At 46.4% G+C, this 10837-nt stretch overlaps 3 protein-coding genes across 6 annotated transcripts; 1 reads left to right on the top strand and 2 right to left on the bottom strand.

Annotated features, from left to right (window-relative positions):
* Position 1: 1 nt before the first annotated feature.
* LOC140278474 (butyrophilin subfamily 1 member A1) lies at positions 2 to 6045 on the bottom strand. Of its 3 annotated transcripts, none has more exons than XM_072373490.1 (10): positions 5963 to 6045; positions 3448 to 3539; positions 3249 to 3347; positions 3069 to 3176; positions 2805 to 2963; positions 2458 to 2598; positions 2092 to 2143; positions 1956 to 1982; positions 1267 to 1293; positions 2 to 1185 (listed from the first exon to the last, which is right to left on the bottom strand). In XM_072373490.1, exons 2-10 carry the CDS (start codon positions 3508 to 3510, stop codon positions 626 to 628), a joined length of 1236 nt encoding a protein of 411 aa, XP_072229591.1. In that variant the 5' UTR covers positions 3511 to 3539; positions 5963 to 6045; the 3' UTR covers positions 2 to 625. The 3 variants fall into 3 exon arrangements, with proteins under 3 accessions (XP_072229591.1, XP_072229590.1, XP_072229589.1); XM_072373489.1 differs by lacking the exon at positions 5963 to 6045 and adding an exon at positions 4780 to 5073; XM_072373488.1 differs by lacking the exon at positions 5963 to 6045 and having other exon boundaries at positions 3448 to 4133.
* LOC140278475 (uncharacterized) lies at positions 5393 to 9299 on the top strand. Of its 2 annotated transcripts, none has more exons than XM_072373492.1 (15): positions 5393 to 5578; positions 5907 to 6014; positions 6120 to 6195; positions 6294 to 6450; positions 6544 to 6589; positions 6687 to 6745; positions 6881 to 6916; positions 7012 to 7064; positions 7165 to 7297; positions 7655 to 7995; positions 8071 to 8136; positions 8222 to 8281; positions 8378 to 8460; positions 8543 to 8637; positions 8707 to 9299. In XM_072373492.1, the coding sequence occupies exons 1-10, from the start codon at positions 5542 to 5544 to the stop codon at positions 7928 to 7930; spliced, it is 981 nt and encodes a 326-aa protein (XP_072229593.1). In that variant the 5' UTR covers positions 5393 to 5541; the 3' UTR covers positions 7931 to 7995; positions 8071 to 8136; positions 8222 to 8281; positions 8378 to 8460; positions 8543 to 8637; positions 8707 to 9299. The 2 variants fall into 2 exon arrangements, with proteins under 2 accessions (XP_072229593.1, XP_072229592.1); XM_072373491.1 differs by having other exon boundaries at positions 8375 to 8460.
* LOC140278476 (histone H3.3A) lies at positions 8842 to 10830 on the bottom strand. The gene is made up of 4 exons (XM_072373493.1): positions 10741 to 10830; positions 9850 to 9987; positions 9619 to 9772; positions 8842 to 9532 (listed from the first exon to the last, which is right to left on the bottom strand). The coding sequence occupies exons 2-4, from the start codon at positions 9975 to 9977 to the stop codon at positions 9404 to 9406; spliced, it is 411 nt and encodes a 136-aa protein (XP_072229594.1). The 5' UTR covers positions 9978 to 9987; positions 10741 to 10830; the 3' UTR covers positions 8842 to 9403.
* Positions 10831 to 10837: the final 7 nt, after the last annotated feature.

The following is a 10837-nucleotide window of genomic DNA, read 5'->3' as shown; positions in this document are numbered from 1 at the left end:
GGAAGATTAACAGTTTATTCATTTTCGGGAGAAAGAAACCATAGCCATCTTTATGTTGTGCACAGATACAAAGCACAGCCGCAGAAACAAGCCCATGCCCAGCGGAGTTTGCGGGAAGCTTGAGACAAAGCATCACACACAGTTTGAGGGATTAACTGCTCACATGCGTCAGTTCAGTCTGAGATTATCTGCGCTGAGACTAGAAGTAGCTGGTCAAACTTCCTTTCTTAGAGCCTTTACGCTAGAACTTTCAAGCTCTATAAGAGATAATGAAAAACCTTAGTTGAAAATATTCACGTGGGGCATGAAAATCTAGCAGTTTTTTTTTATTTTGACTGGTGTTCTCTAAATCCTCCACAGACAAACCTCAAAGGACAATGTGGAAAAACAAGGCTGATTGAGGTTTTCTTCTGACACTGATGATATATCAACCTCCAAAATACAAATGTTCAAACACTGTATGTCTCCATGAAGGCAGAGGAACAGAGAGTTTAAATGCAGAAGGGTGGCAGGTCCTGTTCCTAATCTCACCAGGCACCTCACAGCCAGGCTCAGAGCCGACACACGACATCCTGTGTGGGCTGCTGTGGATCAGGAGTGAAGTGAGCAACGAGCGCTGAGCAGTTCAGTTCCACAGGCAGGCCCCGGGGCAGAGGCACGGCTGCCTGACGCCCGCAGGTCTGATCACCAGGTCTTTGACCACCTCCACAGTCCCAAATACTGGGTACAGTTCCTCTGTGAAATTCTCATTGTAGGTGTACAAATGTGAGCGCTTTTCCACATCGTAGAAGGACAGCTGGCCCTCCTCATAGTCCAGACACACCCCGACCTTCCTGGGCACCAGGCTCTGGGGTAAGGGGGTCGTGGGCACCGTCAGGGCTTTCAGATCAGTGCCTCTCTCCAGACGGAGAGTCAGGTAGCCCGTCTCTGTGTTCAGTGAGCGGAAGCCCTGCCTCACGGCAGAAGCTTTAGCCACGCCCAGCCGCCAATCCCGCTCGCCCACCTCCACCTCCCAGTAGTGGCGCCCGGAGGCGTAGCCCTCCTGACCCACGGCACACCACCACCCGTCGAAGCGCTGTGGGCACTGCGGGACGTCACGGCGCTCCAGGCCGCACCGCATGCGTTTTTCATCGCTGGAGATGAGCAGGTCTCGGTTAGCGGTTTCTGAGTCCAGGGTGACCTCCTCTGTGGAGCAGACGCAGCCATTAAAAACAACTCTACACTCAAACCTGGAACATGACAACAAACAGACGGGATTTTTCATACCTGCTGCATCGCAAATCCAGTTCCAAACTGTAAAGAAAAAGACACCCGTTGAATCATCTATTTTCTTTAATTGACACTTCAGTGATGCTACACAGTCCATCGTCTGGGAGGAAGTTCACGTTCCTCTGCAATCTTGTGTATGATTTTTGAATCTGATGCATTTGATCTTGTTTGTAAAAGTGTTTTTCTTTCCACAACAACTTCCATGTACATTTCTGAGATCTGAGAGACTCAGCCCCATTGGGGTGCTCTTTCTAATCCCAGCAAAACTTCTTCTGTTCTTTTGCCAGATAACAAGTCAGTAAATCTAAAAGGGATTACTCGAGCGCCCCTTTAATTAGCTTTACTTCTCGTCTCCTTTTGACAGCAGTACATTTCTGTTATTAGTCGTGCCGCCTGTGTTTGGCTGCTCCACATTTCTTCTGGCTTCAGTTTTGTTCTGCCGCTGCCACACAAACACCTGGCTGTCAACAGAAAACTACGGCAGCCCAGCTCGGGTTCTGAACCGTTAACAAGTCACACTGAAGGGTTGAACGCTAAAAGTAAACAAGTGCAGTTCGGAGATAAATTAAGTGTTGTGTCATAGAAAAGGGGCTTCAATGCATTTCCCACTGTCAAGATAAATAAGACAACCAGTGGATCAATATGCAGCTGAGTAACACCATCACAGAGCTACAGTCAATACTTACCACTGTGGGGGATGTAACGGACTGTGTCTAAAAGAAGAAAATAAATACTATGATTACAAGGAGACAGTTTTTCACCCACTATCTGATACGCTTTGAGTAATCTCCACTAAATGATGACAATCTCCACTGGACTCACCGATCCTCTGGCTCCTCTGCTTTTTCACCAGCCACTGTTTGGTCACATCCTCCTACAAACACACACAGTGTAAACATAAGGCCGAAGCAGGTCAAGGTGAGTTAGACAATGAGATAAAGAGATTAGCATGGCCGGGCATCATGCAGCACACTCCAGAGAGTGCCTTTCTACAGAATCTCACCGCCACTGACCCTGGTGTCATCATGCAAACGACACAAAACTCGCTTTCCAATCCTTTTAACTTCAAGTTAAATACGAACACCCCTTATCCCGACATTAGCACAGAATCTGAGCTGAGAACACGAACCGGCTTCCCCATGGAAGAAGGTGAAGATTTCACACAAATATTTGGAAACACATCCAGACCTTTGTGGGGCTGTCTGCATTCAGGACGGCCAGCATGATGAGCTCCATGGCTGGGAGCAGGTTGGGCAAGCAGCCCCTCTTCCACTGGAACTCCAGGTCATCCAGCATCATGAGGACAGGCTCGCCTGGCCACACAGGGGGCTGGAGGGAACCGGTCACAAACAGTTGGCACGGTTATGATTAAAGTGTTCCCTCCAACTTGTGATCACATCCCCATCACACTCTGAGAATGACAGGACGACTGCCAAGGGTAAGGTTTAGCTTAATCATCTTTATCAGACACAGGGGTGGAACTGGGTCAGACAGTAATCACCAACCAGTTAGCCTCAACTTCCTCGTATAGTCACCTGAGCTCTGCATTTAATCTGCCGCGTCCAGTCCATGATGACCCTTTTGTGAGGCCCCATATCATACTCTCCCCCCGACTCCAGTATGCAAAGAAGGTGTCCCTTCCAGTCCCTCTTCTCTGGCTTCTCATACTGGTAGTCAGATGGCATGATCTTGTGCTGGGTATGAAATGGAGACTTTTAAGAACAATACAGAGAACATGGTTTCTTCTGTCATCCTGGCTAAAAAGAGAAATATGGCACTTTTTGGTTTTTTTTTTGTACCTGTACTCTTTTCTCCAGCACGGCAGCCCAGTCCACAATGAAGTCACGGCACACGCTGGCCGGCCAGATGTCCTCACATGTCCAGATGTGGGCGAGGACGTTTGATCTCTAATATGTGATGAGATACAAATGATTTCTGCGACTCAAAGTGCTGGAACTGAAAAAGAGAGAAGAGCTTACCTGGCAAATTCTGTTCAGTTCTCTGGCAAGTTCCATGATAAATAACTGACTTTCCACCAGAGGCTCCTTCTTTTCATGTTTCACTCTCCTACGAGACTCCTGCATAAGAAACCCAATGTAAGAGAAAAGACAACAACAGAATTTTGTGTACACATTCAGCAATTTAAGTCCAATCAATGGTGGGAGCAGAGTCGCGTACCTTGAGCCTGATCTTGAGCTTTTTGGCCGGCTCGATTAGAAACTGCAGGCAGTCCTTCATCATGCTGGCTGCTGGAGAGCGAGGCCGATGCCCTGTGATACGATAATAAAAACGCTTTAGTAGGCTGGCACTCATTCTGTCAAGAGCCGGGGCCCAACTGCAGCTGAGTCGCAAATCGATGAGGGAGCACAAATCGCACAATTTATGTGAGGTGGCAAAAAGCTGTGCGCGTGTGCGTGAAGAGAGGAGCTCTGCAGAACTTTCATCATCATCGCTCTGCACTCAAAGCCCACAGAGAGCTCGTTATCAGGCACTCTGAGCTGTACACGAGGGGGAGGAGAGGACACAGCAGGCACACACACAAGACCACAGAGTGGAGGGCAAACAATTGCAGAAACAAACAAACAAAAAAATATTGCACTGTAACAGGATTTCCTGACGCACGTGGGTCGATGCAGCTTGATCATGGGCTTGAAAATGCAAGTTTATTCCCCTAGAGCTGTGAGACAGCAGTGCAGAGGATTTTTTAAAGGGTGCGGGGGATTGTTGGACCAACTTGCTGTTGATTCAGCACTCAATCCGCCCCTGCATGCCAGTTCAGTGTACTGAGGGGATTTGCTGTGCTTCCTGTGATGTAGGGGTGGCAGCTGAGCCAAAAGGATGCTGGATCTGACTCTCCAGGCACTGAAGGGCATAAATTCTGACGACTCTGAGGGGGTGGGAGGGGGGTATCATCCAGAAAATTCTGACTTATTCATAAGGATGTGGGATTTTTCTATATATGTGAGGCTATAAAAGCCACACAAGCCAACTATCAACTTAAAAATACATGCCGGGGCAGTTACAATGCAGGGCAAATTGCAATACATTTCAGACGGGGAAAAACGGACGATATGCCACTTTATTGGCTTGTCTGTCAAGCTGTGCAATTGTGATAAATCACTGTCTGACTCTTGGTTAGATACTGCGTTTATCTCTGGTAGTGGAGGCCGAGCAGAGGAAGGTGGCAGAGGAGCAGGAAGATTAGAGGAAATCCAGGATTACCGCCGGTGCCACTGCAGTACAAACACAAGTTGTGACTTTCTATATTGGGTATGACGATACCGCCTGCAAGTCTGGATCAAAACAAGCGGATGATAAAACACAGCTAAAACGTGTCGTTTTAAACGGTGCAAACAAGGGCGAATGAATGCGAGCATGAGGGCACGTTTGCAGAGGAGCGTCAACTGAACTAACATGGAGTAAATGAGCCTATCTTAATTAAGCCCTTTGCCAGGCACAACCAGCTGTCTAGCTTTATATGTGCATTTAGAGGGGAAAATTCATCCTGACCTTGTAATATGAGTATTTTCCGTTCTTCTGGTAACTGCGCGGCTCCTCAGTGATGTTTTCACCGAACTCAGGCTAGTTTATCGCTCCGCCATCGCTCACAGACGAGCCACTTCTTCCACTCAGCCACAACTGCGGCACGAGAGACAGAGCGCGCGCTCTTATCCGCCACCGCCTCCGCTGACCGGCAGTGTGGAAGGACGGCCACTAGAGGCCGCCATTTTACACTATTTAAACGAAGAAACTGCACAGACAAAATCTTACAGTTTACAGTCTTACAGTAAGCTGATCTTCTGTAAACTGTGTTTAGAGTGACATTACCAATCCCAGAGTAGTTAAGCAGTAGTACTGCCATTATTAATTTGCTATGTCGTGCTAACATGTTACATGCGGTTCTAATTTCAGACAATGAACAAGAAGTAAGCTGACGTAAAGACAACCACATCTCAGTAAAGTAAACTGTATCAATGAAACACCACACACTAACTCCGCGAGCTATCTTTATCGGCAGTCTATAGCCTTTCCGGTATATTTTCAAGGCTCCTCAGTGTCATTGGTTGACAGAAACATATATTCAGTCTGTAAAGGTGTGTTATATCCACGTGTCCATCCGCCCTCTGTCTCTGACAGAAACTGTGGAATGGGAAGGTGTCTCGGTATTTTCGCTACACGGAAGCGTTTACAGCGCATATCCCTGTGCTTAGACGATAAGGGGCTGCTAGCCTCTTATCAAGGAGTGCCTATCATCACAGCTGGACGCTCAACATGGCACCCAAAGACCCTCTCATCTGCTCCCTGAAGGGTAAGCATCAGTGAATGGTGTATGGTAGGCTGGCGTTATCGGTCCATTTCAGTTTCACGCGGCGTCGATCGGTATTTTTTTAAATGTAATTTCTCGCCCAAACCTGCTTCATAACTAGGGTTCTGTTTATTTTGTTGCTGACAGCCTCAAAGGCGAAATGTATACGTGAAAAAAAAGACAAAACACCTGCCACATCTTTTATTGTCTATGGCGTCTCTTCCGTGTGGCGTTGATGCGCGAAATGTCGACGGTCAGGCCATTTGTTGGAGAAACTGTGTATTTTTGAACACTTGTCACGCGGATGGACAAAAGATCTTTCTGCTTGCAGTGTGTGTGCTGAATTTGCAGTCAGATGGGGAGGTGGTGACGGACTCCAACCCTCACCTGGCCTCCTGCTGTGAGCTTCTGGAGCTGGTCCTCAGGAAGGGCCTCCAGCGTCAGTATCAACACAAACATTTGCCTTATCTACACATCCTTTTGCCAAATTTTCACACTGCAGTAGATGCGCACGTTTGATCGTAATGGTTTTATTTCTATCCAGAGCCTGTGCTCAGTCTGGTACACAGAGATTACTGGCAGTGTTTTGAACAACTTCCCCACCAAGATGCATGTGGCAGGTAACTGATAAGAAACTTTTTTCCCCGCAGAAGTGTCACTGGCTCTGCTGGAAGTCTCACACAGAATGTCAACACCTGTTGTGTGTACTCGTGTGTAGGCTGTCTTCTCTGTCCCTGGCCATCGAGCAGACCAGAGTTCACAGGAAGCTGCTCTCGGCTCAGGGCCGGGGACGCTACTTGCTCAGGCTGGCCCTCAGCCGCAAGACCCTGTCACAGTTCTTCACACACCTGCTGCACACGCCCAGAGTCCTGGAGGTCAGACACGCAGATTTTCTCTGTCGCTCACCAAATTGGCGGTGAAATTTGAGTGCATTTGTCCGTTATTCTTCCCGTTTCTCACCCCTGCAGTGGTACAGCCCGGCTTCATCAATCTTCAGGAATGAGGAGTATGCAGGTGAGGCTTTTTATCTGATCGTTTGCCACCAAATGCAGTGGCTCGAGCGAAGCGGAGGCCACTCTTGTCACCACGATCACCGTTTTCCTTTTTCCAGAGCCTTTCCTGTCCCTGCTGCTGGTCCTTTCTCACATGGAGTTCAAACTGGACATGGAGGTCAGACGGAAACGGATGCACTGTGTATCTTATTTCTGCATAATAACAAAGCTACAAGGGTTTTGTTTCCCTGTGTTAATGCCATTTATTATTTGGTTGTGAACTATCACATTTATTCTTATTCTCTTTAAACAGAACTGCAGCTTTCTGGATGAGAGCTGGCTCCTACCGGTAAGAGCAACGATTAACTGCCGCATCCGTCACATTATTAGAATAACTTCCTCAGACAGTGTGGTGAGAACGTGACAGGCTGTGTTTGTTTTCAGGTGTGTGAAACGTATGAAGTCGTGCCTTGCCGGGAAGTTGGGATGGTTCTGAGGTCTGACTCTTCAACTCCACAAGAGGAAAAAAAGAGGTTCCGTTCTCTGTGTTTCTTCTTATGTGAAGCTTCTGCCTGTGTCTTTATGTCCGCCTCTCAGGTATCTCAGTGGGCGCGTGTTCATCCTCGACTTAACGCCCGGCAGTCAGGCTCACGTCGACAGGTTAATCTGTCCTGGTGACATCCTTGATGAGATCAACGGCACCTCGCTGAGGAATTCTAAAAACGGACAGGTGAAGAAATGCTCAAACACCGACATTCAGATAAATAAATAAAAGCTTTGGTGAGTCTTGAGAAAAATGAATCGGGCAGTAATCCTGCATCGACCTAGAAGAACAAACAGGAAGGTGTGTGCAGTGAACTGAGCTCAGAGCTTCCTAAAAGTGCCTCAGAACAGATTTTAAAGACTGGGCTCTCCTGTGTGGGTCTTTTAAACGTGGTGAATATGACTTCTATTTCAAATGAGTGCAAATGACAAGTAGTGAGGAAGTTATTTTCCAGAATTCATTCCATTTTCAGATTCTCAGATGAGATATGCAACGTAGTTATTTTGACAACACAGCTCTGTGTGGTTTTCTCTGTACTCCCAGGCTGGTGTGGTTCTGTCACGACTGAAGGGCTGCCCTTTGTCCATCCGTATTCTGAGATGGAAGGCCCAGGACGGAACGGTGTATCGGCCCATTGTCAAGCTCCTGCGGGCCCTGAGGATGGAGAACCCTAATCTGCAGCTTGGTCCCGTTCCCTCCCAACAGACGGCCGGTAAAGACAGCAGACCTCCTGCTTCACAATGCCTCAAAGAGGGAAGGCAAGTGTGCACTGTTTGTAGTTTGAAGCCGTACCGTTTTCAGGAACACGCCACAAACTGACCCTTCTCTCTCACAACAGAATAGTTTACATCGTGGAGTTCCTGGGAGAAGCAAACATTGGGATGGTAATAACTGGTTTTCATTATTTCCTGTTAAATAACTGGAGATGTTTTGGATTTAATACTTGGTTTGACCCTCAGTTTGGAGGCAAAGAAGTGCTGCAGCATGCAATTCCACAGGTGCTGCATAAACACCTGCCGAGCAAGGTAACTCCCCTGCCTACGGGCACGCTGACGTCAGAGCCATGGTTTGTAATACAGTCTGATACATGCTGTGCAATGTGTCCCACAGGAGGTGCTTCTAGATATGAAGGAAACACATTTGACGTGCACTGACAGAAACAGCACAATGGTATGAAATATGAAACTAAAAGAAATAAAAAAATATATATATACACCTGGGAGGGTGGTGCAAGGGAGGTTCTTACAGTCTGTATATTCTCAGAAGCTGTTTGAGCATCACTATCCAGAGATTTCATGTGTAGGGAGGTTCGCTCAGTCAGACTACACAATATTTGCCTTCTGTGTGGCGTAAGTATTACATTTTTACATAGAAACTATGTACTACTGCTGTTGAAGGGACAAGCAGCTTAACATTTGTCTCCACCTCCAGGGACTCCCCAGAGACACCCGAGTCAACAGGTTTTTGCTGCACGGTGCTCAGAGCCAATAACGTTAAGGAATGTGAAGACATTGTCTGCCGCATTGGTGAGAAATAACTACTCAAACAGTTCTGAATCTTATCTACACCAACTTACACCCCTCCCTCTTTTACAGCTACTGGTTTCAAGCACACAGAATGGTTTGTATGACCCAACCACCCACTGGTTGCTCATTCCATGTATTGTAAATAAAAAAAAGAAGTGTAATTACCACATAGCATCAGTGTTTGAATACAAAACAGCACACAGCTTTCTACTCATAAAGACCTTTAATAGAAAGACATGTGACAACATTTCATAAATAGTATTAAATGTAGCTGCCAAGATTTTGTGTTGGGAAAACATGTAAAAAGCGGCCCCAAAAACCAGAAGGGTCTGCAATGCTCCTTATCACAGAGGATCAACTGAGGTAGCCAATACCCTGACACTGCAGTGAGGCATACTGAAGAAATGCTGGCATTCTATGATCAACTGTAGATTTGTTAAGAAACGCTGCCCCTGGAAGATGCAAAGAATTACTGTTCAGAACTCCATTCCTAAATAGAGCCAAACGCACACAATGACTCGAGTGATGGAGTCATGTTACAATAAGAATAATGACCCGAGAGGGAGCAGGCAGCACACTTCTACTACCCTTAGTGTACTCTTGCTTATGGAATGGTTGATTTATTGTATCACTCTTTAAAAAAAAAATTACAAAATTAAAAATGAGAACTTGTATATATAAAATAAAAACCCAAGAAATAAAAATGTTCACAAAATGGTTAAGTATGATAAATAGGGATCATTTGTCAATGCAGCCACTGGCCTCTTTAGGCCCTCTCTCCCCTTATCCTGCGAGCCAGCTGGATGTCTTTTGGCATGATGGTGACACGTTTAGCATGGATGGCGCAAAGGTTAGTGTCCTCAAACAGACCCACCAGGTATGCTTCACTTGCCTCCTGTTTGGAGGAAAAAAAATATAAGTAAATAAATGCTTTCTATCGCTCATGTTGATCCCATCATTCAATGACAAGCATTTTCTTACCTGAAGAGCACCAATGGCAGCACTCTGGAAACGGAGATCAGTCTTGAAGTCCTGGGCAATCTCTCTCACCAGACGCTGGAAAGGCAGCTTGCGAATGAGCAATTCAGTGGACTTCTGGTAACGACGGATCTCCCTCAAAGCCACAGTTCCTGGCCTGGATAACCAATTTGCACAGTCAACAAAATGGAATTTAAAAACAAAACAATCAACACCCGATTAAAAACTGCATACCTGTAACGATGGGGCTTCTTCACCCCCCCTGTGGACGGCGCGCTCTTCCTGGCTGCCTTGGTAGCGAGCTGCTTCCTTGGCGCCTTTCCTCCAGTGGATTTACGGGCGGTCTGCTTGGTACGTGCCATCTCTCACGTTCTGAAAGCAATACGAATATCGTTTTACAAGCCACCGATATGCGAGTAAGACCAAACTGAAAGCACCCGGTCTTAAAACGTAAACACGACCAAGCTAACCTAGCTTACTGGTTAACAGCTCCCCTCCCCCTCCCTTCCAAGGCTGTAACCATGGGAGGCGTGGGCCTCCCGCAACAACCAACGCTACAGCTTAAACGTATATCAGCAAGACTTAACTCAACACAAGCTATTCCGAGGTCTTTATAAGCAATTGAAAACAGTAAAGACTCATAATAACCATACGGTGTAGTTGATATGTATTCACGTCAGCGCCCCCATGTTCACTTTTGTTACTCCCGAAGCTAACAGCAACTAAAAATATTAGCATCCAAACAAATGGCGCCTTAGCTTCCCAAGCTTTGCTTTTCGACCTCGCCATTTTCCAGTTTCGTCCGAAGCAACAATACCTTCAATCATCTCAAGAAACCATTACCCTCGTGTATTGACATTAAGTAAGGTCAACGCAATACGCAATAAAAGGATGAGCCCCGTCTGCGTTTTTTAAGCAAGTTAGTCTTTATTTTTAACAAAGACCTCAACCGTTGGGACTCCATTGTTCTATATTTTAGCTAACGCTACCATTAACACGCCGACATGTTACCAGCAATGACTTGTAGACATAAATTTGAAAAAAAATACAGTAACGCGATACGTCATAATAAATCACATTTCATTCGTCAGATTCATTTTAAATATAGAAATGTAGCAATACTACCTTTAGCCTCGAAGACGTTAGTCAGTTAAAAACCTCGATGGATTAAAATCCTCCCCGAAAATCGCCGTTGAACACGACCTTTGCGGAGAGTACGAAC

This window comes from Leuresthes tenuis, unplaced genomic scaffold, assembly GCF_036924035.1.
Source record: "Leuresthes tenuis unplaced genomic scaffold, fLeuTen1.0.hap1 SCAF_20, whole genome shotgun sequence".
In the NCBI taxonomy this organism is placed as follows: Eukaryota; Metazoa; Chordata; class Actinopteri; order Atheriniformes; family Atherinopsidae; genus Leuresthes; species Leuresthes tenuis.
This window is presented reverse-complemented; position numbering and strand designations above follow the sequence as displayed.

Coding starts and splice junctions, on each gene's coding strand:
- LOC140278474 (XM_072373488.1), bottom strand. CDS start 3,582: ATGAGTGCCAGCCTACTAAAGCGTTTTTATTATCGTATCACAGGGCAT. Junction 3,177..3,248: donor AACTGAACAGAATTTGCCAG/GTAAGCTCTTCT, acceptor ATCACATATTAG/AGATCAAACGTCCTCGCCCA. Junction 1,294..1,955: donor CCGTTACATCCCCCACAGTG/GTAAGTATTGAC, acceptor TTTTCTTTACAG/TTTGGAACTGGATTTGCGAT.
- LOC140278476 (XM_072373493.1), bottom strand. CDS start 9,977: ATGGCACGTACCAAGCAGACCGCCCGTAAATCCACTGGAGGAAAGGCG. Junction 9,773..9,849: donor AAGAAGCCCCATCGTTACAG/GTATGCAGTTTT, acceptor TTGGTTATCCAG/GCCAGGAACTGTGGCTTTGA. Junction 9,533..9,618: donor CTGCCATTGGTGCTCTTCAG/GTAAGAAAATGC, acceptor TCCTCCAAACAG/GAGGCAAGTGAAGCATACCT.
- LOC140278475 (XM_072373492.1), top strand. CDS start 5,542: ATGGCACCCAAAGACCCTCTCATCTGCTCCCTGAAGG. Junction 6,451..6,543: donor ACACGCCCAGAGTCCTGGAG/GTCAGACACGCA, acceptor TCACCCCTGCAG/TGGTACAGCCCGGCTTCATC. Junction 7,065..7,164: donor GAAGTTGGGATGGTTCTGAG/GTCTGACTCTTC, acceptor TCCGCCTCTCAG/GTATCTCAGTGGGCGCGTGT.